The sequence below is a fragment of the Ambystoma mexicanum genome, chromosome 3p (assembly GCF_040938575.1).
Source record: "Ambystoma mexicanum isolate Mex_15411 chromosome 3p, UKY_AmexF1_1, whole genome shotgun sequence".
NCBI lineage: Eukaryota > Metazoa > Chordata > Amphibia > Caudata > Ambystomatidae > Ambystoma > Ambystoma mexicanum.
The window spans coordinates 247,850,198-247,875,974 of NC_090925.1; the positions used below are offsets into that span (position 1 = coordinate 247,850,198).

Below are 25,777 nucleotides of genomic sequence, written 5' to 3' on the forward strand. Positions count from 1 at the left end.
CTCGAGCTACTGCTCGGATTCACCGCCACCTGGCGCACCCATCGGGTCCGTGAAATCACTGATGACCCCCTTGTCGCCAGTGTAACATGCGCCACGCTCCAGCCATCCCCCGTCCCACAGACTGACACAGGACATGCTGCTCACTGTCCGGGCTCTGTGTGTGCACTGCTTGCATTGCGGGAGTGCCCCCTTTATTGCACGCGGCAGAGTTACATCACGCCCAAAAAAACCTCTCATGTTTTTCTTTGAACTGTTTGTAGTTTAAATTGTTTGTCTATGCTGCTGTGAGAGTTAGTATAGAAAGTCAAGCATAATGCTCACCTCTGTGTCTTTAATAGAATCAAGATTCCATACACTATTCCAGTCTGCCTAATCTTTATTGGTTGAAAGCCAGTGGTCATTATAAGCATAATGATTTACAATTAGCATATCCTTATTGGTTGGAATTTTCGTCCACTGGAATTTGTCAGAACAATGGTTAGAATGAAGGGCCAGTTAAAAAAAAATAGTCATCTGTATACATGTGTTGGTTATTTGTGTTACTTATTTACATTCTTTGCCGCTCCAAGATGGTTGCCGGTGCGCGATGAAATTATTTCCGTCTAGATGTCAATATGACTCACGTGTTTCGAGGTAGTTTGTTATTATAGTCCTTTATCTATGTTTTTGGAGTGGAGTGTCATATGCAATGGGAATTCCTGCGACTACTATGTGGACGGCTGCTTTCACGAAAGTTTATTGTAGTCTCAAGGAGTAGAGGGCGGAGCTTGAACACTTCGTCACCAGTTACTGGGTTCAGCTTGTCTTGGCTAGATGGCCACAGCCATAGAGCAGCGCGAGGCTTGAAGTGCGTCATCTAGCGTCCCGCGGAGCCGCACCCCCAAGTGACGTGAATCTATATAAGGCTGGGTCCGACGACTGGTGCGCGTTCCGTGAGAGAACGTGGAGAAGAAAAGTGAAGACCGAGGGAAGGTGTCAGGCCCTGCGTTTGGCACCTTGAGACACCTCCGAGATCTCGAAAGAGAACAGCGTCCTGAAGAAAGCCGATAACTACCATTGAGTGGACGGGCAGGCTCGCTAGCCCCATACTTCAGTCAAGATGAGTTCGGGCACCCCGTACATCGGCAGTAAAATTAGCCTCATCTCCAAGGCTCAGATCCGCTACGAGGGCATCCTGTACACTATCGACACCGAGAGCAGTACCGTTGCGCTGGCCAAGGGTGAGCACGGGGTTGGGCGTACCGCGTTGACTTACGGCGTTATAGTGACGGGAAGAGACCGTAACTGTGGTGGTGGGGGGGAGGTGAGAATCCGACCGCAGCACGGTGGTTTGCGTGAGCTCCGGTACTTAATGTGCCTCAGGTCAGGTGAACACGCTAGCAAACGACTGCGAGCCCAGCTGTTGTGCACTGGCTAGCCAGGACCACACCTGAGCATCCAATCACAGGGTATGCCAATCGGGACCCAACCAATGGTGTCCTCTTAAGAGCAGTGACTGCTTTTTCGCAGCCACTGGCCGGGTCACAGGGCGGGGCTTATCAATCATAACAGAGCTCTTCATGATGGCCCAATCAGCGCGCAGTTCTGTCAAGGCTAGCTAATTGTTTTCACCAAGGGATCTCCACCGAGTCTTGCCTAAAAAGTGCACCTCATATTTTTTTTAATAGCACGGCAGTTGCAGTGGGTCGATGCCTTGCCTTAAGTGACGCGGGTCCCATATCCCCAAATTACTCTAATCCTGGTCCCACTTGGCAGATTTTACTTCATAGTTGTAGTCCAAGGCGCCCACTTTTAAGGATGCCACCTTTCGGGATTTAGGTAGGATCTGTCCTTTTCCAATGCTATGTCCAGATTACTGGCATGTTTATCAGTCGTTGTATATACTTATGCATGCGGCAGGCGGAGATGTATGATCGGAGCTAAAAACCTGCATTCTGCCCGTGCTGTCGACACACAAAACCGTGTAAAGTGGGGTTGATGTGGGGTCTGTTTGATTCCTAAGCATTGCTTTTCATCTTTAATTTATCCACACAATCCGCTAAAAACCTTTTTTAATACTGGTAGGAGCAGGAATTTGGCAAAGATGGGATGTCTTGGAGCACAGTAAATTGCAATGAATTTACAAACTGTATGTTTGGGTCCTTGATTGTGTATTGGAAGCTTTTATAACAAGCGATTACACAAAGCGGACATCTAAAAGTGATAACGCATGCAATGTTAACGCCGCCCTATTATTGAGTGCTCCGTTTGGTGAGTTTCATAGCTAAAATTAGGTTTTTGTGTAGTTAACTTGTCTTTGTGCTTATGCTGAAAGACATTTCACTATCTGGCGCCATTCACACAACTCTAAACTGGACTGCCTGTACCTAATAACACCACTTGCTTCAATGTTAAGGTGCACATTGTGCGCATGCATATATTGCAATGTTGTTGGTTGGGGTATTTGTCTAGTTCACTTGCTGGTGGCACATGCCAGGGTACTTTTTTCTGCGTTGGAGCCTCTTTGCACTCTAATGTAGCGGGTTTATTTATGTAGTAGGCAAGGCAGAAGTTTTAAGGGCGAGAAAACATTTTGAGATAAAATAACCTTTTTACGGTATAATGGTATAACATTAGTGCTGAGCAGGGTTTTATTTGTGAAATTTGCCGATTGTAAGTTCTTGGTACCATTTCTTCTACAATGCTTTTCACTTTTCCTACCCCAATGATTAATAGGCCATGTAGTCCTGTATTTTTTTCTTAGCATTCTGAGCTTTGATGATTTGTTTTTTCATTGGCATGGCATGGTTTAAGCTTGAGTTAAATGATTGACTGAGAGCATGTTAGTCTGTTAATGGGACCCCCCAGAGTTACAAAGGTAAAACATTTTGATTTTGTTTCCATCTGTGTTGTATTGCATATTCAAGTAGTGTGTTCCAATGACCAGATGAAACAGTCGATTGTCTTGGACATTTAGCTATGAAGTCCACAGTGCAAAGAAAACCAGCATTGGCAAAACCAACCGTTTTGTGTTTGTGTAGAGCTGGGATGGGCATTTGCAAGGCGCTTCCTGCCTGTAGTACCTGTACACAAACCAGAAAGTGTTCTTGGTCTATGCTTATTTTTACAGGACTTCACTTCAAGGAACTGATGTAAATATAGTGGCTGAAAGCACACTTGGTTAATGGCCTATTACACCAGTAGCTTATGTAAAAGTGCTCTTGCGCCCTCAGCAAAGTACTTAAAAAATAACACTGGCAGGCCAAAGTTTGACGTACTCCTTCATAGGGCTAACTCGTGATCCATCCTATGTTTTGGGTGTGAGTGGCCATGAGCAGTAAGTGGGTGGTGAAATAAATATAAAACCAAAAGCTGTGCCCCTCCTCACGTCTCCCTTGTATCCAAAACTTAAAACGATGAATGGGCTACTCATGGCCCTATTGGAGAACTAGAATACTTTGGTTGGACTGTAACATCCTTGTCTACAACAAACAGTTCCAGACTTAATTTCGGGAAAATGACTGAATATGCTCGACTTACTGTAATAAACCAAACCTACTAGAAAATAACAATCAGTGGGTAAAGGGGCGCACAACAAGCGGGTGAAGCAACTTAATTTGTTATTGGAACTTCTAGTCTGCTTTTTGCGTAGCTTTTTGAGGAATAAAGTCGTTTTTGTTGTACTTAATGAAAATTCTTTGCTGACACTAAAATCGGGTTTCCATGCAGCTGCCTGGTTAGTCTGTGGGGCTTGTAAATTTGGCCACATCTCCTCTATTTTCAGGAAATTGCAATGGCTTCGTGTTGATTTTAGGATAAACTTTATTGCTGGGATTACTCACCGGTAATCTTTCTCGTGACAGAACTCGCCTTTGAGGCCCGCCTCCCATAGAGGCACTTTTTTTCTTGGCGGTATAAACCTCCTACTTATCCACAATCCTCCAGCACGCAACATGCCTGGACAGATCCTGGGCCCGTTCACACCACGGGATGGTGCAGAGGGCCGGCTCTACTCTGTTGAGGAAGAGTAGAATTAGGAGTAATGAAGATGACCGGTAAGTAATCAGAGCATTGCCTCCACGTCCTTCTTCCTCCCAGTATTCACCTATGAGGCATACCTAAACCAAGTGGAAGGGCCCAAAGGAATCGGTTGGGGAGAACAAGAGGCCATTAAGGAACCACTGCAAAAACCACTCAGTTTATTGTGCAATGGAACTGAACATCACAGCTAGCACCCCGATACAAAAGGAGCCATCCCTAGAATTGCCCACATTCAGCCTGTAATGAGTAATAAAGGTATTGGGGTCTGCCCAGGTAGCAGCCCTTGTTAGGCAAAAACCTGTGCAGTTCCCTCTGGGACCACTGCAAACGATTTAAGACTACAGGTGTTTGGCAGTAAACCCACTTGGTAGCCGTCTGTACCACACAGATTCACTTGGTAGCTGTGGCTGAGCAGTCACTTACCTCAAGAAGAGTCAGGCAGTATACAGAGTATTCGCAATAGGTCAAAAGAACATAGTAGAACAAGTAAACACTGACCAGAGCTTGGTGTAAAAGAGATATCATTATTTATTTAAAACCACATAGAGAAAAACACAGGCATTAATAGTAAGCAATTCAAAAACAGTCACTAAAAGATATACACTCTCTTAAAAGAATATTAGACAAGTCTTAAGTAAAGCCCCACTTATTTTCAGACAGCGGTGAGCGCTTAACGCAGATGGCACTCTAATAATTCGTTTTAAAAGGGAGAGAAAAGCAGAGTATAATATGAAACAGATCCCAACACTTTCATAAGAACAAAACAAGAGGGGAAGGCAAGTAAAACCGTGAAGTTAGAGTTCAGAAGGCCGGATCCACTTTAAGAGGATCAGAACGAAATGTGTCCAAGGTCACATGGTTGAAGTGCACAAGAGTCTTGCAAAGGTTCAAAAAGAGTTGGACCAAAAGAAAAGGACCAGTTAGGTCAAGGCGGCCAGCCCAGTCCAGAAGGTTAAGGGATTATTATTACCTTGTAGCAATCTTTAGAAAGGGAGGCCTGGTGGACACGGTACCTTAAAGTGGTGAGAATACTCCAGCGGGGGCAGTTGTTCCTGGCAGCGGATGCAAGTCGGTGCTTCGTCCGGGGGAAGAGAGGATCTCGTTGGGGAGGAAGACAGGAGTCCGTTGCACTGCCAGGGAAGAAACCAGCCACAGAGTTCTCAGGTAAAAGGAGTGGTCCTTTTATTCGCGGTCCAGTGGTAAGTGGCTATCCGGTTGCCAGGGTGCTTGGCACGGGCAATTCGACCACAAGACGGCCTGGGATGCGAAGAGAAGGTAAACTGGTGCCCACCAGTCAGGGGAAGAGGCCTCTCCAGCTGGAAGATCTTCTGTCGTCGGGAAGTGGTGAGTCGGTTCTGCAGGGCTCCACCGGTGGTGTCGTGGTAGGTTGGCTCAGCTTCTCCCTTGTCGGATTCTCAGGTCCTGTGGCGACTTCTGAAGTTCCAGTCCCCAAAGCCCTGCTTTTATGCAGTACACCCCCAATCACTCAGCCTAGCTGTCAAACATGCAGGCCGGCTCACCACTTGGGCCAATCACACAAGTGCAACTTGAGTTACCAAGGTAACTCAGTCCAGGGTGCCTAAACCCCCTCCTACACCCCCTGTCGTACCCAGAGTGGCACCACTTTTGGAGGCTTCTGTGGAGAAGCCCGCCAAAAAGTGGAACAAAGGGCTCGACTTGGGTTGGAGTCACAGAAGAGAACACAAACGCCATTTTAGAATAGTCCTGGCAAAAAATACCAACCAGTGAATTAATATTAAATAAATAAACCGGTGGTATGTTCGAGGCTATGATAATTAAATAAAGTTGGTAGCCTCGAACAATGGGAAAATCCCATAGGGATATATTCACGGTCGAATATAAAAAGTAGTATCCACAGCCACCAGCCAAAACTCGATAGGGGGGACGGAGACGTGCCCCCTCGACTAACAGACCCTGGGGCAATCGAATTGCCCCAACCAGTATGTCCACAATATGATGGTTTGTACTGGTTTCTGTTTATAATTTGGGACTAGTAAAGCCAATGGTGACTTTACATGCCCTGGGAGACAGTAGTCATTCCCAGGGTATGGAGTCTATGGTGGGGTCACTATGACACCCCTGTGTTACTGCACGGAGGGTGCTTTGTAACACACATAGTAAAAACACATGAGACCCTATGGAGTAAAGGACCCCATAGCCCATAAAAAACTAACAGTCAAAGGAACACCATAAATCATGGAAGAAAGAGTCTCACTCTTGGCAGGAGAAAAAAACAAACTCCAGAAATCCAGCAAAGCTGCCGGGGGACTCACTAGGTTAGGAAATTCAGCCTAAAGAGAGAATTCTCCCTAACAGCCCTGTAAATCTCATGCAACGGAACACCCGGACCATCTGCCCTGGAAGCAGCCATATCCCTGGTAGACGACTCGTACCCCCAAAGGGACGGAAAGGCCAGAGGCCAAATACTCAGTTGAGATCACTGTCCCAATCCAGCGACTGATGGAAACAACCAAAGCCTTCCTCCCCGCTCCAGCCGCCACAAAGGTAACCAGAAGACTCTTGACTGCGGAAAAGCTGCCGTCCTGGCAAGCTACTCCAGGACTGCCCATCGTACATCCAGAGAGTGCCAATCCACTTCTTCTGGGGACAGAGGGTCAAGAAAGAAGGCAGGGAGGACCACCTCTGCAACAAATGAAACTTCGAGGCCACCAGGGATCACACAGGCTAGGCAGGATGCAAAGAAATGGGGGACGGCAAAGTAGATTACCAATCCCTCCTAGAAGTCGCGCAGAGGTGATGGCAACTAGGAAAGCAGTCTTGAGCGTAAGGTGCTTAACATCAACAATTTCAATTGGCACAAAAGGATTGAAGAAACTGCAAAACCAGGGGCAGATCCCAGGGGGTGGGGGGACCAGAGTACAAAGGTGGCTGAGAAGCCAGGCTCTTGAGGAACTGTCCCACCAAACCCAGATCCAACAGGGGAACCCCGGAACCCTCCATCAATGCAGCCTGCTGAGCTTGCAAGTGGCCACTGCCAACCCTTTAGTGAAACCAACCTGCAAAAACTGCAACACCACAACCCAGAGGGGAAAACTCGACATCCTCACACCAGCGGAGTCCCAATGGCGAATGTAGGCCTTAAAGATACTAGGTCGTCTGGAATGAAGAATGGTCTCCACAACTGGTACTGAAAAACCCAAAGTCAACAACCTTACCCTCTCGGGAGCCAAGCAGAACAGCACATCACAGGTAATCCTGACCCCCTCGGGGAGGGCAAGGGCAGCTGGCAATCCTCCAGACTTCACACACCTAGATTCAGGAGCAACAGGAACCACCAGAATCACCAGAAAAGAACACTGGTGAATCTTCTACACCACCCTGGGAATGAAAGAAAGAGGGAAGGCATACAGGAGACCCCCAAGGCCACCCAATATTAAAGGTGTCCACCCCCTACACCCCCGCTTACGGAAACGGGGAGCAAAGCTAGGGAACCTCGGCCGAGAAGGCGGACGTAAACTGATCTACACCAGAGTCCTGAACTGGTGACCCATTCTCTCAAACACCTGACTGGACAACATGAACTCCGGGGAGTCTGGAAACACCCTGCTGCGATTATCTGCTGCCACATTCTCCACCCCCTGAATGTGTACTGCCTCCAGGGACAGCAAATGCTACTTGACCCAGATCCCAATGCACCCTGCCGGATAATACAGGGCCCTCTATTCCAAACCCCTCCACCCCCCGATTGTTGACATAGGCAATGGCTGAGGAATTGTCAGTCCAAACCAAGACCGCCCGCCCCTGCAGGAGGGGAGCAAACCACAGGAGAGCCCAATGAAAGGCTGCCAACACCAATTTGAGGATCGATTGAGCCCCTTCCGGTCCCACCGCTCCTGCGCAGACAGAACCCCCCCCCCCCACCCAGAGCTGCTAGCGTCAGTGTTTAGAACAACCAGAGGGGGATAATCCAACTCCACCCCCTCTGCAGGGAGGAATTTCACAACCACCAGCCCAGAGCCTCACTCGGACTGCATGAGATCGGGACCTGCTGCTCAAAGGACTGGGAGGAGGGGGACCAGTGAAGCAATGTACCACCAGGAGGCAAAGATGGCGGTGGGCCCAGGGGTACAGAAACACAAGCCATGTGCCCCAGCATCACCAGGAGGTCTCGCTGACGCCCAAGGACGTCGAAGGACTTCGGAAAGGAGTGACTTGAGCCGGAGAGCTCTGGCCCAGGGGGGCAGGGGGCAGGATCTTCCCACTTCTGGTGCAGAACCGAGCCCCTATGAACACCATGATCTAACTTTAATTCAGGGCTTCAGATATGCTGTAATCGGTTAGAGTGCTTGTGTGCCCAGGATACCTGGTCTTCCAGAGTTCCCAAAAAGTTTACTGCCCACAAAGGGACATAAGAGTGGCGGCCTTCTGGGAGCTGTCCGTTTTCCAGTCCCTCACAAGAAGAGGACTTAGAGCAGAAATGCAAGCTCCCATGGCCATGGTGGTGCCTCCGACGTCATCATAGGAAAGATCTGAAAGGAGTTGCACTTGCCGCTGCATGTCAGCAAGCACCGGAGTGTAGTCCGCCATCGACTTGCGTAGAAGCCGAAAGCCCCCTAGAACCGTGTCTGCCATGTGGGATCTGTAGAAAATAGCCCGCAGCACTAGATGGGATCTCATATGAGCCGCCTTCAATTCTGTATTCACCCTTCGGTCCCTGAAGAGCAGCATCCTACACAGCCATGTAGGAACGTCCCACCCAACTGGCCAAAATATCCTCCACAGAAGCTGTCTCGAAGAAATTCCTCTGCCCGCTTCAGTGGATAGAGGCGGACCATGAAGCGTGGCATGGAGATGTGCTTGGGGGTCCTTACATTCATGTAACACCTTGGCCTGGATATCCGGGGAAGGCCCAGCTTGAGTGTGCTTATATTGCCATATCTTTGGGATAGACGAGCACTCCCTCCTCCACAGGGTCAGAAAAACCCATTGTGTCCTAAACCTGGCAGATAACAGCCTCTACTTTGTTCCTGGATATTTTCCCCTCAGCCTCTCTGACTCCGACCCTACAGATGAATGGATGGAAGCAGAGGAGGGGCAGAGGGGGACGAGGACAGCGAAGAAACAGAAGAGGGGCAGGCCTGATGCCTGCGCCTGCCCTGTAATCCTCCTGCTTCTCACTGGCCTGCCTCATAAAAGCCTTAATCTCCGAGATGGAAAAAACTTCAGTGCCATGGCCTTCTTGTTTCTTCTTGGTGTGGGAACACAGGACTTGGAGAACTCTCAAGAGTCCACATTACTGTGTTTTGCCGATCATTTGCCCATCAGTCAATCCCAATCCATCCGCCTACATGTTTCCGGTTTTCAACTTATATCACTAACACAGAATGCCAACCCGCCCCAATATGCTGCCCTGTCCCACCCCGGGTCAGGCCACCAGGGAGGAAGTGGGAAATCCTCAGGCGAGAAAGCCCCTAATCAGGCCCTGCAAGGACTGTTGAGGGTCCGCGCCATGGAAACCCAAAGGCACTCGGGAACTGCAGTTAATGTATTGCTCTGGATAAAAGGCATGCACATTTGTTTTGCCAGCAATTGCCACGCAACAGGTCCCCAAGCCCTGCAGGAAGAGCATGCAGGGAGACCACATCTTACCAGGAATATGGTGCGGACCCGCAGGAGATGCCACTGTACAAGGCTCTGCAACGTTTTCCAGAACCCTGCTCCAGGAAGATCTAGTCCCTATCGGAGCCTGGATTAAAAGAACTGGAGGATTGTGGGTACTTGGGTTTATACCTCCAAGAAAAAAAGTTCCTGTTTGGGTGGCAGATCCTCATAGGGAGAGTACTATGACTAGGAGAGGGATGTGGAGGTAATGCGCACAAAGCACTTTATGCCCGATCCTCTGAATATTTAGCTCAAAGTTAAAATCCATGAAGGCCAGGAGTGTCTGCTACTTCAGGTCCTGGGTTTTGAACGCTCGTTCACTCAGAAAAGATCATTCTTTGGGATGGCCGTTAAACTTTGGAACTTACAAAAGATACTTGAAAATGGCTTAAATTCAGGAAGAAAATAAAAGCATGGTGTTTGGATCAGGTCTTTTACTTCAGAAGGATCCTAATTCTATGCAACATGAATTGCTTCTTTTAGGAAATTGTTAGGTTATGCAAACATTTCTAGAACTAATTATTTCAACAGAATTTTAATGTGTAGGATGTTTTCTTAGGATGAGAATTGTATTCATTGTTTTTTTTTTGCTCTGTTTTTGTAAAGCATTCTGATGCTCAAGTTAGCGATGTTTGCGATATAACATTTTAAAACTAAAATTAAAATAAATTAAGTAGATATAGTAATGGAGTTTGAAATCCTGATTTAATAACTATAAGCAAAAACCAGGTTCTGTTCCTCAGCCATCACTCAGTAGGCAGGTGCTACTTCTGCTGGGAGCCAGGTGCTAACATAGTATGGAACACATTGAACTTCCACATGTGATACAAATGACCTTTTGCCCATTATGTATGCTCATTATGCTTTTCTAGCTGTATATGCACACAGTAAATGTTGGGCATGTTTGTATGGTATCAGTTAGAATTGGGGGGAGTGAAAGGTAGCTCCTGGTAGCATAAGTATCAAACCAACCAGGCTCTCCAAGGCTTCAAGCTGGAGCTAAATGGCTCCAAGCAATTTCGAACTATGCTAACCATATTACCTTTGCCTAGATTTCCTGAGGGCTTACTGTTGTCCTACCACTAGTACTTGCCAACCGGCTGCTGACCATTCTATCTTGCCATGAGGGGGCCTTCGAAGTTCCTCTTAAAGGGTGTTGGTTAGATATGTATGCACTAATTTACATAGATTAACAATCGCTAACCATTTGCTTTGGATTTATTTTCAAAGTACTATAGCTTCTTCATGCTATTCATATAAGCATGTGTAGAAATGCCCCGCCTTTAGTTTGTTTACTTTTGCTAGTGAATTCCAAAGACCAAGGGGCCTAAAGGGTTAATGCACGAAATGTGTCCACAACCTACAAAGGGAAGGAAGCGGGTAGTGTAAATAGTCTTTAGGCAGTTCTGCATCAAACACAATCCTAACTGAAAGGCAGTCGAATCCCTAAGGAGTCTAGTGCTCAAATTTACTTGCGATGCTGGCGCACACGGTAGTGCAGATGGGTGAAGCGCAGACTTTTGTAGGGGCTGTAGCAGCTGAAGAAGGCAGGTGAGGTGATGCAGAATAGTTTCCTGCTATTTGAGAAGGGTCTCCCCTTGAGGGCAGAGCCAGTTTCAAGCGTTGGGAATAGTTTGCTAGTTTCCACTAACGGTGGAAAGGAGAGGAGCCCTCAGGGGCTACTTGTGTAAAAATGGATGGATGCACTACAGGCCACTGGTTAGGGTTGCAATTACTCACTGACCCCTGGCGCTCTCCGGACCAAACTTCGGCAGTCGAGTCCAATTCGGTTGCAGGTTCAAATGCTGCAATATTGCACCTGTGCAGCTTTCATTGATGAAGTTACAGCGTTGTTTCACAAATGGGACAGTGGCTATCTTCACTCCTGGTGGATGGATCAGGCCAGCTCTGCTGTAGCAGGCTTCAGGGCACAGAGGGGCACAGCTGTAATGAGTTTGCAAAGTTCACCACCCCACGGCTGGGCAACACGGTAACAGCGTCTCCTTCGGTTCGGGCGCTCTTTACTCCAGACCTGGCAACGCCAATAGTACGCAATTCGGTGAGTGCCATGAACACAGAGCTTGAGATGTACCAAGTTTCAAGTGCTTCCTCGGAACAGCAGCAGTATCGGAGCAAAGATCCCGCGCAAGCTGGGTTAGCCCACTGGTTGGCCCAGGGACACTTCCGAGAAGGCTTACTTGCAGGGTTTGATGAAGGTGCCGAGAATAGTTGGTCCCACTATTTCAATGGGTCAAAGCGTCTTCGCAGACCACCTACGACGACCAGATGCAGATGGGTCCAGAGGCACAGCAGCGGGCTGAGGGTGCCAAACCTTCCAGCGGGTCACCATTTGTTCCTTGACTCAGCTTTTTAGTTTCCGGATACTTGGATCCTATCCTTCGTTAAGTGAGAACTCCAGAGATCGACCTGGTATGGGTGTTTGGAGCCTTCTCTTATCCAAAATCTCCATCTCCCAAAACGAAGGACCCAATGGGAGATCTGCTCACATACAGACATACCATACGTGGACCAATCATGGATCACAGTAGTCCCAGGCATTCACAACACACCCGACTCTGCCACCCTGGATGTGTATTGGAACCAGACTGTCCAGCCCACATCCTGGAAGCACACGCTTATGATGGAGGATCGAGTACAATTTAAAGTGGCATGCCTCATGTATAAGTGCTACTATAAAACTGCACCCAGCTATGTGATCACAAGAATTCACCATCACCAACCTACTAGAGACCTCCGGTCAGGAGATAAACTTCTGGTGGATGTTCCACATACCAAATGTACCTCGAAAGGCGATAGGTTTTCTGTATCTGGCCCAAAAGTATGGAACGAGCTACCCGTTGCCATACGATCATGTAAGTCTCTAGAGGGTTTCAGGAAAGAGTTGAAAACCTACCTATTCAAGTGAACCTAACTATAGGGCATATACAGCTCCCCACAGCCAAATGTCATTTCTTAGTTAACTGCGCCCGAATGCAGTTAGGTCTGCCTGGTGCGCTTTTAGAAATATCAAAATCAAACACACAAGACATACAGAAGCCTGCAAAAGCTTGTTCTGTGGGAGAATGCATGCCCAAATAAGGACTGAACGGGTTGGCTTGAACTGGGGGATGGTGAAGGGGCAATATGGCCAAAGGACAGGACAAAACCTTGTGGCATGGCCATTTTGGAGTCAGGCTACCTATTTGTGCCAAACGCCGTAACCGCAATTGACCTGCCAGGAAGGGATAAAAATATATGCAAAGATAAGCTGCCACCAGCCCTGTCCAAGGCACACCTGCACTTTACCTAAAAATCATTCGAGTATCTAGAGCCTTTAGAAATGCCAGGAAGACCCAAGTGCACTATACTTCTTTTTCTTGTTAGGATTACTCCAGAAACCCAAAGCCAGCGATTTCCATCTATTGAGATGATGTTCGCCAAAACAAGCACCATATCAGCCATCCACCTCCACTAGATCTCATCCCACTTCCCCGTCTCCCACACAAACTGAAGCAGGAACCTACTGTTCATCCACCACCCCTCTTCTAACTGAACAGATCAGATAACCCCTGTACATCCACCCCAATGCCACTCATCTTGACTGGAAGGTACATTGTGCCCTTGCAACATGTTGCAGAAAAGTTGCAACATTAACAAGGACTAATGGAAACAGTCTCCCAGTCTGTAAGGGCATGTCAGTTTCCCCATAACAAAGTGAAAAGCCCAGGGGAGTGCAGCAGAAGGCTGTGCTCCTCTGCTAAACAAAGCAAAAAGTTGGGGGTACACAACTGGAGGGAAAATTACACATGAAATGGAAATCTTTCCTAACAAATACACACCAGCTTTGGCAACTTAAACTATACTATCTCAGAAGAACTGTATGGACATAAGCCCTAGCCTTTTTTGATTTTCTTATTCATAAAATGATATAGGTAATTATGTTTCTGGAAGTGAGATCTGCTAATCTGATCCCATGTTCATAATGCTCCATGCCAAAAGCGTAGTGCACTCATGCTCCTGACACCCCCAGCGACTGCCATGTAGTGACAGCAGATAATGTTCAATGGTTTAATGTGTTCCTGACAGCTATTGGACCAGATGCGACTTAACTGTTTGCACATCTGGTTCAAAACAAATTGTGCACCAAAGCCACCTGTTCGCCTTGTAAACCTTAAATGTAATCCATGTCTAATAAGGGCATGATGGCTAATGTTGATGTACACCCATGGTATTTGGAATTCATGATATTGTCAGCTTGGTGAGGTGGTCTACCCACAGCCACTATCCGGTAACCTGCCCAGTAAGCTGACCCTTTGATTCCCCAGAGGAAGGCCAATGCCTTCTTGTAGGGCACAGGTGAAGACACCCGTGGCATCCCTTGGGAACTGGTGCTTCAAAGAAAGTTCTGATGTCAGTGGCCTTTTTTACACCAGGTGCTACAGGACCAGTGGTGCTGCTTTTCGCACTGTAAGCACTCTGAACTGCTTATCTGCTTTTGGAACCATTTGAACACTGACTGAATCCATTTAAGTCGGGGGTGCAGAACTGCCTTTGGCAGAGGGCGGAATGTACATGCTGCCCATGGTGGGACAAAAACTGAATGTGTTTGAGGATGGCTGGTGGCAGGAAACATTTTCACCCCCAACTTCTATTTAACGTATGGCCCTGGTTCCCCCGCCCCCATTCCCAGTCAATGGCATGGCCCTGGTTTGCCACTCCCCCACCAAACTGCATGGCAATGTTCAAAACCCCACCCACCAAATGGCATTGCCCGTGTCCCTTGAACCCCAACTGTATGTTTCCCTCCACACCGCCACCATCGCATGAAGTGTCCCGAAGAGGTCTGCATGTCTTCATCAACTGGGCTTTATTTTGAAGTTATAACCAACTGGAAGAAGCACTTGAACCTGCAACCTCTGGGCCCCTCACCCAAACAAAGGATACAAGCAGCGCGCCAGCGACACGAGCACCCAAACGGTTCATTGTAATCCCTGGGAGAAAGGAGTCTGGGCATACCTGTACCTGTCTCCCCGCTCCACCTGACCTCCATAGGTTAACTTTGGTTGAAGGGTTTTGCGCACCTTTGTGGCATACAATTCCCTGACAGGCTGCTTTCACTGAACGCATGCATTTATAGCACATCTAGGAAGTGGGGCTGGTGGTGGTGGTTTGAGCGGTGAGCTAAGGGGGTTTGGTGAGGGGTATGCAAGTCCGGGCTGGTGGGAGCATCCCCCGCAGAACAGATGGTATGGTGTTGTGGGGAGGATGGTGGAGTAGCATGGGGTTGCAGCGGTGTCCCCTGCAGTGGGTGGGAGGGGGTTCAGAGGGATTGAGGTTTCCCTGCAGTGCTGAAACTGGACTCCGCAAAACGAGTTTCTGTGAAATCGGCCTGCGAGGAAACCTAAAATCGGTTGCAGAGCCCTGTCTCCCAACTCTTATCTTTACTTTGGTCGTCGAACCGGAGTCCGATTATCTTGCCCCTGGGTTAGCCTTAAGTTTGGAACATAGAATTTAACCTCTCTTCTGACTACATTGAGATAGTTTTGAACAGTTTTAAATCACAATCGCAAGCCCTTTGCATTAGTGTAGAGAATACTTTCCCTGGAGACAGTGCTGAAAATAGAATTTTGGCGGGGTAGGTGTCTTTGCCCCCCACCTCCCTCGTCCCCCTGATTATTTTTGGAATTGGAGAGTAAATCCAATTTCACCTCCTTCACATTTAAGTAAAATGTGTCTAACAACTATCGAATTGTTTTTAAAATTAAAAAGGTGTTGGCAAACAGTGACCAAGAGCTGATTGATACTTGGACACAAACTCTGTAGAGCTACCACAGATGCCAGCTAGTTACATCATAAATCAAGTCGGTCACTCTACCAGCATTACTTCTCTTCCCCTTGGGCCTACTGTTGCTGCCTGGCACTACCTGCTTAACAGCCACTCCATTTTGCTAATCTCTCCTTCCCTTTGCTTCTCAGTTTTGTCTCGGACTTTCTGATCCTCTGCCTCTCGCCCCTAAGTGTTCTGTTACTCTGCATTCTACTATTCCGGTTTCCCTCATGCATCTTGCAGTATTGGTTGATATAACCCCTCTTCCTCATGTCAATACTTGTCAGAGAGCACCAAAGTATTAACTGAAAAGGATACGGTACTCAAAAGGATACAGGTGGTAGGGTCTTCCGGATCCCTGTTCACGCGTTTTGATAGTTGTGAAGTCAAGTTAAGACCTTCCAAATGATACAACTCTGACTGGTAAAACAGGCAGAGCGATGGATCACTGGAAAGGGCGTGGGTAAGGTATAGGAAGTCAGCCTAGAACAAAATAAAGTATCATGAATAACTGCCCCAACCAGGGTATGATGGAATAGAAAATGTCATGAATGCACACACTGACCTTGAGTCTAGGGCAGATGAATCCAGCAGAGTCTCTTGAGGAATCCAAGGTAGAACAAACGACAAGGAAGGGAAGATTAGTAAGGGAGACTTATCCCGAACGGAACGAGGCTCACGCTAGATACCGGGTTGATGCACCACAGGATAGCGTCCAAAGTACTGTTCACTGTCACCTTCCAATTATCCTTGAAAAGCTTCCTTCCTACGTAGAGTAAAGTATAGAAATGAATCAATCCCCCTGTTAATATCACAGGTGCAGGAGTTGGAAATAGCGCTCCTTTTAAGGTATATCAAAGTTCACGCGGTTCTGTACAGCCGCGAAGAAAAGAGCGTGTGCGTGTGGATTTACACGCGATTAGGATTCACGCAGTCCAGGCCAGCAGCGCTTGAAGATAGCGTGCGTGTGTGGATTTACACGCGAGCAGGATTCACGCAGTCCAGACCAGCAGCGCTTGAAGATAGCGTGCACGTGTGGATTTACACGCGAACAGGATTCACGCAGTCCAGTCCAGCAGCGCTTGAAGATGACGTGCGCGTGTGGATTTACATGCAACCAAACAGCTTCAGGAATCAGCGTGTGGCGGAAAACACGCTATAGAAGGCCCAAAAAGTAGCTGTAGTAACCTGCAAGGATGCAGACCGGAGGTTCAGCTACACAACGCCAAATGATTCGATCAGAAGCAGCGAGTGAAGTTTCCACGCTGCTTAAATACGTAATGCCGTAGTTCACGCGACGAAGCAGAATACACGTGAAGTTAGCGACGTGAAAAGTGCAAACGTCGTTTTCCCGGCAACGTATCGAACAACCGCCATTTGGAATAGAACGGTCTAGCTGTTCTACGAGCGTAGGAGGTAGGACCACGTCCAGCATGCATGACAATACTCTGGCTTTATCTGTTTTTTAATTTTCTGTTGTTGCTACTCCTGTTTATCTTTCGTGCACTCTTTTGTTATTGGCCTGCCTATGTCTTTCTAGTCTTGCTTTTCTATTTCCAGTGCTCCCCACCTGCTGTTTTCTTATTTTACGGTCTCTAAATGTCTTTTGCTCTGCTTCTATCCCTCAATCCTATTGCATGTGTGTCCTATTTACCTCGGTTTCCCTTCTCATTTTTTTGCTCTCTCATGTAGCTTATTGGTCTCCCTTACTGTTGCTTGAATTCCTTTTTCGGATTTGTAGTATGTTCTGTTCTCTTGCCCCTGGCCCACTTTCATATTGCTTGGGTTCAGATTTGCTCTTACCCTCTTGTTTTCTGTTTCTATTTTGAAATAGAACCAAAACATATTCAAAAAGCTGAAAATGCCTTTTCTATTTACAAACCTAGTGCAGCATTAATATTGGGTGCCCCTTTTAGATGTGTGCAAACCTGCTTTTGGCCATTAGGCTGGGAATAAATCGATGTTTGTCACACCAGATGCAGCACTTGCTTGAATGTAGATGCTCTACCAGCGCTGAATGCCATTAGTTATAGCAGTCCTGCGCTGAATGCCATTAGTTATAGCAGTCCTGATGAAAAGTGTGTTCTGAGCGGTTATAGGTCAAAGGATGGAAACACAAAAGGATCGAAACCAAAGGATCGGAAACCAAAGGATCGAAAGTCAAAAGATCGACAACCCATACATATAATGTAAACCGGTCATTCCATCGAAACAAAAGGATCAAAAGTCAAAGGGTCGACAAACCACACACACAATATACACGGGTCATTTGTTTGAAACAAAGGGCTAGCCCATTGAAATAGCAATGAACATAAAGGGTTAAAGGGCATGATAGTAAATGAAGAGTAAAGCACCTTGCATTAGAATAAGCACAGCTGACGGTTGAAAACAAACTTGTCAGTGCGTCAGGAAAGTGACAGAGCAGCTGACCAAAACAACTGAGTGAATAGCGTATACGTGACTGGAAAAACGGTAAGTTACACACACTAAATAAGCGAATTAGAAAGTAGTTAAGTTTTTTATTTTAAATGGGGGGGGTTCCCTCCCAACCCCCCACTTTTTTTAAAAATCTATTTTATAAATGCGAAACCCCCCCAAAATAAATAAATAAAAAAATAAGATTTGATTATTTTTTTGACATTAAAGTATTCCATATTATAACTTTCCACATTAAACAAAAGATTCTTTGACTGCACACTCGTTTCCCAAACATTATAGCAGAGTGGATGAATTAATTTATACAATTTTTAATATTTCAGATACAATTCGATGAAGAAATGGAATTCATAAAATCGCAAATGGGTGCTTCACAATTGGCATATGAAGGATGTGTGCAACAAGGAATGCACAAGAAATGAAAAAAGCTATTGGAAATGTAAGAAATACAAAAAATTAAACTACAACGGCAGAGCTAAAACTGAAAGAGAAAACATACATTTAACTGGTGAGCATAACCATATGCCAGACAATACCGCAGTTTTAATAAAGAAAATGCTAAATGAGTTGAAACAAAATGTAGAAATGAATAAAAATTAAGCAACAAGTTAACTCGTAAGCAAAGCTTATGAGTTACCATTGCATGTAACAGCCCAAATGCCAAATACGAAGTTAGTGAAACGGAATGTAAACTGGCAGAAACAACGCAACGAAAACTTACCAATAGCACCACAAAGTTATGTAAACATGATTGTACCGGACGTTTTACAAAAAACAGAAAAGGGGGAGCAATTTCTGTGGAAATCGTTAGAAATAAACAGAGAAAATGTTAATTTTTACTACTTTTCAAAATATTAACACACTTGGGGGGGATTCATGGAGACGCTACTTTTAAAACATGTCCAGCACCATTTCTTCAGTTTTACAGCATTCATGGCACAATAAATGGGACAGTGATGCCTTTAATTTTCGTTTTAATGCCTGGAAAATCGGACTGTACAGCTGTGTATATATAAATTAAAGAATCATTGCCTGAAAAAACCCAGAAACAATAATCATGGATTTTGAACAAGGACAAATAAAAGCATTTTCAAATATGTATCCAGACACACACATTCAAGAGTTTTTTTTCATTTCGGACAATCATTATGGAAAAAAATTCAGAAATTAGGATTACGGACAATGTACATAGAGGACACAGAATTCCAGCACCAGATCAAGAAATTATATGCGTTAGCTTTTGTAAAAGAGGACATGGTTGTGCAATATTATGACACTTGGATTGCATCAGAATACTACACAAATCATGAGGAACAATTAAGTAATTTAATGGACTCTATGGAGTGCACGTGGATTGGACAACTAACAAGACTTGGTACCAGAAGAAAGGGAAAATATGAAATACACATATGGAATTGCTATACATCGGTGAAACAAAACTGGCCTAGAACAAACCATGTACAAGAGGGGTGGCACAGCAAAATAAATGAGGAATTCAACACCAACAACCCGAACTTATGGCACTTCATCAACAATCTAAAATCTGAACAAAATAGACAAGAAATAAAACTTTCACAAACAATATCGCTGGAAAACCAACCACCAAAAAAAAAAGAATCACAAGCATTGTAAACAATTTTGAAAGTACAGAACCTATGCAATTCTAGAAGCAGTAGCGTACAATTTAAAATGTTAATAACAAATAAAAGCAAACTCACCAAAAGAAACGCCAGCTCCGGACACAGAAAACAAACACCAAATGCTGGAAACCATATCCAAATAACTACTCCATGCTGAATCCACCCGTTGACGAAAAAAGCCAAATCCAAAAACGCGTACTCCATGCCAAAAAATCCATAAGTTAAATCCATCCATGCAAGAAAAAAAACCAGGGAAAACAATCCTCGCCAAGTGAATCCGTCATCCGTTGAAGTAGAAAACCAAAAATCCATTAACGGGCTATCCAAGCCAAACAAATCCAAGACACGATCCAGTAAAAAAAAGCATCCAAGCAGAAGAAAAAATACACAAAGAAAAAATCCACTGAGTCGGAGCGCGAGCAACATGCATCCAAAACGCGAGCAAAAGACTTCAAAAATGGCGTCTACGTCGACGCACGAAATGTAATACGTCATACATTACAAACAGAAAACAATTATACATTACGATGCATGTTAAAAGTAATACAACAGCACCGTCTAGTGTTCAAAAAGTAATACATACAAAATACATTTTTTTCTATGTTACAAAGCAATTCATATATTTAATTATTTAAGCAATAAAAGCAGTTATATATTGTTACCAGCTTACAATGTTCAAAATATTACAAATATAAAATATTTATTGAACAATAATAAAAATACATAAAATAACCATTGTAAAGTTTTTTTTTTAAAATACATAAAAACCATTGTAAAGTTTATTTATTTTTAAATGCATTTCGACCAATTTCGATCCTTTGACCATTCGATCAAATTGAGTCGACCCTTTAACTGGACACCGTTCGGAGCCATTTCAAATGTAGCATTCCTGATGAAATGTGTTCTGAAACACTGAACATTTAGTAGTCCTTTTGTTAAGTCGATGGGTAAATCCGCTTTTATTACAAATTTAATTTTACCTGCATCTTATACAAATCCCTCTGATGCAGATGCATTAACTCACCTATTAACAGGATTTGAACAGGTTACACAAGGATCTCTGCAGCAGGGTTATTGTGCTACCTTTCCCAACAGGCTCACTCTGAAAAGGCACATAGGGTTAGGGCACTGGCAGTTCTACGTGAGTATTGCCTGACATAAATGGCTTGTCAAAAGCTCTCCGCCTGTTTGGACTATCCTACACGTGAGTCGTATTTATGAGGCTTTGAAATGTGCTAGATATTTGGCATTGGGACTCAGTAATCTGACATAGGAGAAGCAAAAGTTTCTACAAGACAGAGTAGGAGGGGTTGAAGTGCATGCCAGCAATGTCATCCTCTCGCACCGCTTACCAGTGTGCATGAGAATGGTGGAAGAGAGCTCAGACACTGTTCTTGCTCAGTACTTTACCTCTATGCAGAAAATGCCAACACTTGTTGGTGCTCTCATTACAGCAGCTCTGTTAAGAAATTCACATACTGTCCCAAAACATCATCCTGATAAGAAATGTGGGCATGATGCAACCAGCCTTGCTGTGAATAATTGGTATTGTACCATAACATGCATATAGCAGCTCTGCTTATAAAATTTTGTTGCCTAAATATAGAGCAGTCCTGTTGAGGGTACTGGTGCAATCTGGGCTACTGAAAATATACACGCTGCTCCTACCTGTATCCATTACATTTACCTGCGCTTGGTAGTCATAAAGGGAGTTATAGTTCAGACAACATGCCCAGTTATTCCTTGCTCTCTAAGACAACAAACTGTGTATGTAGAGTGCCCTTTCATGCACCTGAACACATCCAATCTTAAGCCTAAAACACTTTCATAAAGAACACCAAAAGCTTTTCCTTCTTACAAATGCCAAACTGTTTGCTGGTAGGCTCTCATATATTGCTGTAACCTACAAAATGCAAGCAGTTTAACCAAGAGAGCACACACATTACCAGCTTCATTCAAAGTATTATCTTGATAGAATAATTAACAGATGAGTGATGAACAGACCAGGACTCCTCGCAGTTGTCTTTCAAGGAACTGTGTGGATTGCTAAAGAGTGGATTTGCAAGCTTCTGCTGGACAGGCTGTCTCCAGTGAACGCCATGATTTATGGGGGTGCTGCCATAAATAGCTGAGCAAGTGGTACGGCAAGGAAGAATTAGAAGCACCGTATTGACCAGATTTGTGCATGTAAAAATGCCTTGTACACACCTTATCTGGAGAAGCAGTGTATTGGAACTCGTGATTTTTGACACTAGGCACCATATCTTTTAGGGCTGGGCTTGGGTGAAGGGAATTTTACTTGTGACTGGTTCTAGTACTTGTTTCACCTGGTTAGTTATTTAGTGATGTATTCTAAGGGAACCTACCGGTGAATGTATGCATTTATGTATTTGTTATATGGTTTTATAAGTTTCCTTTCCTAAATAACAATTTTTATAACTGTCTAAGCTGAATTGTGGTCTATTTTGTGGACTCATTGGGGCCCCTGTCCACACTCGCATTGTCGCGACCAAGCCTTGACTGCTCTCCCCACTACCTTGATTAACCAGAACTAGGGTGGCCTCCTAAAATTTACCCACCAGGGTTAAATTTTAGAAATCCATCTCAACTTGGCGGGGGGGGGATGGAAGCTGGGAAACCTTCACCATGAAACAGAACTCCTGTGTTTACTGAGATCCTCTATCTGAAACAGCCCTTCTTGGCGACTCAACAGATGGGATGTATGGTGTGCACTTTGTGTGGTGCTGGAAGCCAACTAAACCTACCCAGCGCTATATTCTGGCGGGTCTGCAAGTTTCTCATAATTTCAGCATGTAGTTCTTAATTTCAGTCTACAAACACTGAACTAAATGATTTTAAAGTGAAGTGCACTCATTAGCTTTGATATAATATACGCTTTTTTGTAATAGCATTGTGTTGCTATTGCTGCATAAATGGAGAAAGAAACTGTGTGACGAAAGGATAGCATTGGATTCTTCAGTTGAAAGCATAAGATTGATGTTTGGCATTTAAACTGTTAGCACCATGTAAACTGTTAGCATCATGTAAAGTTCTCTGTAGTCTGCTGTCGACTGGGCCGCTTTGGAGTTGTGCTTCAAGCACTAAAATTGCCATTTCATAGGGTATGTTTAACTACATGAATAGTTACCTTTGAACCACAGTTCCCTTGGGGTGCGAGCAAGAATTCTCCCAGGTTTGAGCTTAGTATGTTGTTAAGGGATGGGTAATTGAGTGAGGCCCATAAGCAGATTTACAGCTGGACCGCCCTGAACTGCCTGCGAGTCGACTTGTATCTCATGCCGCAGGTCCCCTGGAACCCAGGAGCTCAGACTATATAGACTCTAGTACCTTAATTTGAGGCTGTAAGAAGGGTCCACGTAAAGATGAACAGGATCCCAAACAGAACAATAGTATGGATCATGCTTTTGCCTGGACTACTCTGGTTCCTTCCCTGTAAGTGCATCACAATGTCCTTTCTGGCATTGTAGGTTAGGTTATCCAATATCGATATTGCACCATCACCACTTTAGTGATCATATGGTTGTCTTCACTTATGGGTGTTGCAGGCTTCAGGGTGACTCAAACTTGCATTTTCTACATTGCCCTAGATCCAGGCTTTTTGGGTCTCATATCCCAAGATGGGTACAGCTTTGCGAGAAGCCTCCACAGATGGCAGGAGGGGTGGGGGAGAGGTACTTGTGTCTCTGCCTTGCCTGAGCTTCCTACTGTTTATTTCCCTCTAACCTCCTGATTGCACAGTAGTTTCCCAGGCAGGCTCCCCTCTTATTCTCCGTGGAGTCAGGTCCTTACTGAGGTTGACCGTGCCCACAGGAACCTCCCTATTCTGGCTGCTTTCCTCATCAGTCAGGCTACTTGATCTTGCCTCTCCTTATATAGTCCTTTCCTCCCCACCCTTCATGATGTTGCCTTGTCAGACCTACCTGGTCTGTACCACCTCTGTCCCTTCTCCTCTGGGATTGATCTCCTCTTGGATTCCTCCTCCCTTTAATGGTGCAATGCCTCTATCACCTTCAATGTTGCACTCATCTGATGCTACCCCCTGTGTCCCTTCTACCCTGCCATGTCTGCACATCCTCCTTACCTTTGGGTTTCGCAACATCTTGACTTAGTCTACTTGTTTTGACCTGCTTACACATTTTAGCACCTCCACCCTCTTGGCACTTCTCCAGTCTGTTTCTCCCAAACCTTTGCAGTCTTTTCCTAGTCAAATTTGATCCTTGTGCTTCTCCCTACACTGGGTGGCTATGACCTATTGGTTTTACTAGTCCCTGTTCCCTTTGTGAAATATTGTGTGCCGGTCCCTGTTAAGTGCTACTCTTCCACCTTCTCACCATGGTTTTATGCATGTTTGCTGCTAATATTTCACCAACCTACTTGTTTTGCAGAATTGTTTTGAACTATTTTTGCGGTACAATACCAGGGTAGACTGCCTGCAGCGTCACCCCTTACTAAGGGTTTGATTTATGCAGGTTGCTTTGGCCGTCCCTCACTTTCTAGTAGCAAGGTCCTAAAGGCCACCACTTTATCAAAGTTCCCTCTGGCATTTCCTATACTGAGCCTATGCTACCATTGCTAGTTCTGAAGGGATTGTTGTGTTGTGCCTTAGAGACACAAGCCCCACTCTGGCTTACTCTTATGCCCTTATGTTCCTTTCCCTGTTCACTCATCCCTCTACCCTCCTTCGAATTCAGCCACTTCTCTCCTTGTACTTTGTGTCTCTCTCTCTCTCCTAACTTCTCCCTCCAAAATGAGTTAAATCAGAAATATGAGATGGTTTACAGTATATAGGTGTTGGGGTAGGTTTAGGAACCATGGTTTGTTTTCGACTGCTAATTTGATGCAAGGATAACCTTAAGATTAAGCATTCAAGGCAAGTCATTGGCGGACAATTTGGGTGGGCCTCACACTGAGGGGACCACACCTTGAGGGCACGTAGCAGGCCTTTGGAGGAACCATCCACATTTCTACGCCCCTTCAGATGTCCCTCCCTGTCGGTGCACTACGAACCTTATACCAGGCAGAACTGGACATTCTTATGGTCTAGCTTCTAGAAGCAACAGAGCTTTAGAGGTTTACAACAGTACAGATGCATAACTGAGTGCTTTAGAGGGAACTGAACAGATATACAGCGAGGGTAGGATACAGAGGGGGCACAGCTTTACAGAGTGGTGGGCAGGAGATGGCCAGAAATCGTTCAGCCAGTCTGGTGGCACGGGGCGACATAATGGCCTAGCTGTTGAGGAGACTCCTTGAAGTGTGTGGGCCTTGACTTCTTTTCTGAATTGTAGGAGTGTGGGGGTGAGTCTGATGCTGACATGGAGGAGGTTCCATAGTCTTGGGTTGTAGGCAGCAAAGGCTGGTTTTCTGGACCTTTCCTTTTTGCCGCAGCAGATTTACAAGTATGCACGTGTCCTGGATTCTGGTGGTGTGCTGTCCGCCGGAGATGTTGCGTTTCTCTGCGAGGGAGCTGGGTGACTTGAGAATGACTACCTTTATAGATGATGCAGCAAGACTTGAAGGTGATTCGTGTGTGCAGTGGCAGCCACTGAAGGTTGAGGGCTGGGGTGATGTCGTTGTCCAAGTGGACATCCCAGGCAGTCACTTTGTCGGTTAGATTGTAGCTGTCTGAATTCGGTGGAGGTACAGAACACATTGCAGAACAAAGGCTAAGACCACAAAATGGCAAAACTAAATATTTTGTTGGTTTTAAATTCATAGGTGGTGCATCCTCCTCACAATGAGTCACATGGATACACATCTGGTGCCCCTGTAACTTAACAGTGGGATTTGACATGAATAGCGCCTGCAAGGCCCCTGCTAGCTTGCAACCAAAGCAAACTTCTTCTGATGGCGCTTCACTAGAATGGAATTCCCTTGTAGAGTGGCTGGGCACAAGTGGTTTTCTAAACAAGGCTGGCTTCAACCTGGTTGTGAACAAAACTGACATAATGGATTTCACATAACTGTCTATTGTCAGTTCAGTGCAAATTGTAGTCAACCACTTTAGCGGGTGGAGACAAAATTTTGTAGGCACTAGGCACTGTCTTTTTGATCTGGGTGCTTTGGATATCGGAAGCTTGCAGCTGCACATTCTAAGACACATCTTACCGTCACTCACCCACAGTGATAGTCATTTATCCTAACCAAACAATGTCAACAGCCTCTATCTCAGACTCCCAGATTACTAGAT

General features: G+C 45.5%; 1 protein-coding gene across 3 annotated transcripts in view; it reads left to right on the forward strand.

Annotated features, from left to right (window-relative positions):
* The first annotated feature begins 807 nt into the window (after positions 1-807).
* The window catches only part of LSM14B (LSM family member 14B), a 321,849-nt gene continuing 296,879 nt past the window's right edge, over positions 808-25,777 (forward strand). Inside the window, exon 1 of one of the 3 annotated variants that reach the window (XM_069650715.1) lies at positions 808-1,220. In XM_069650715.1, the coding sequence (XP_069506816.1) occupies positions 1,100-1,220 (121 nt within the window). In that variant the 5' untranslated portion in view covers positions 808-1,099. The remainder of the gene's footprint in view (positions 1,221-25,777) is intronic. The other 2 variants (XM_069650714.1, XM_069650713.1) reach the window with 2 other exon arrangements.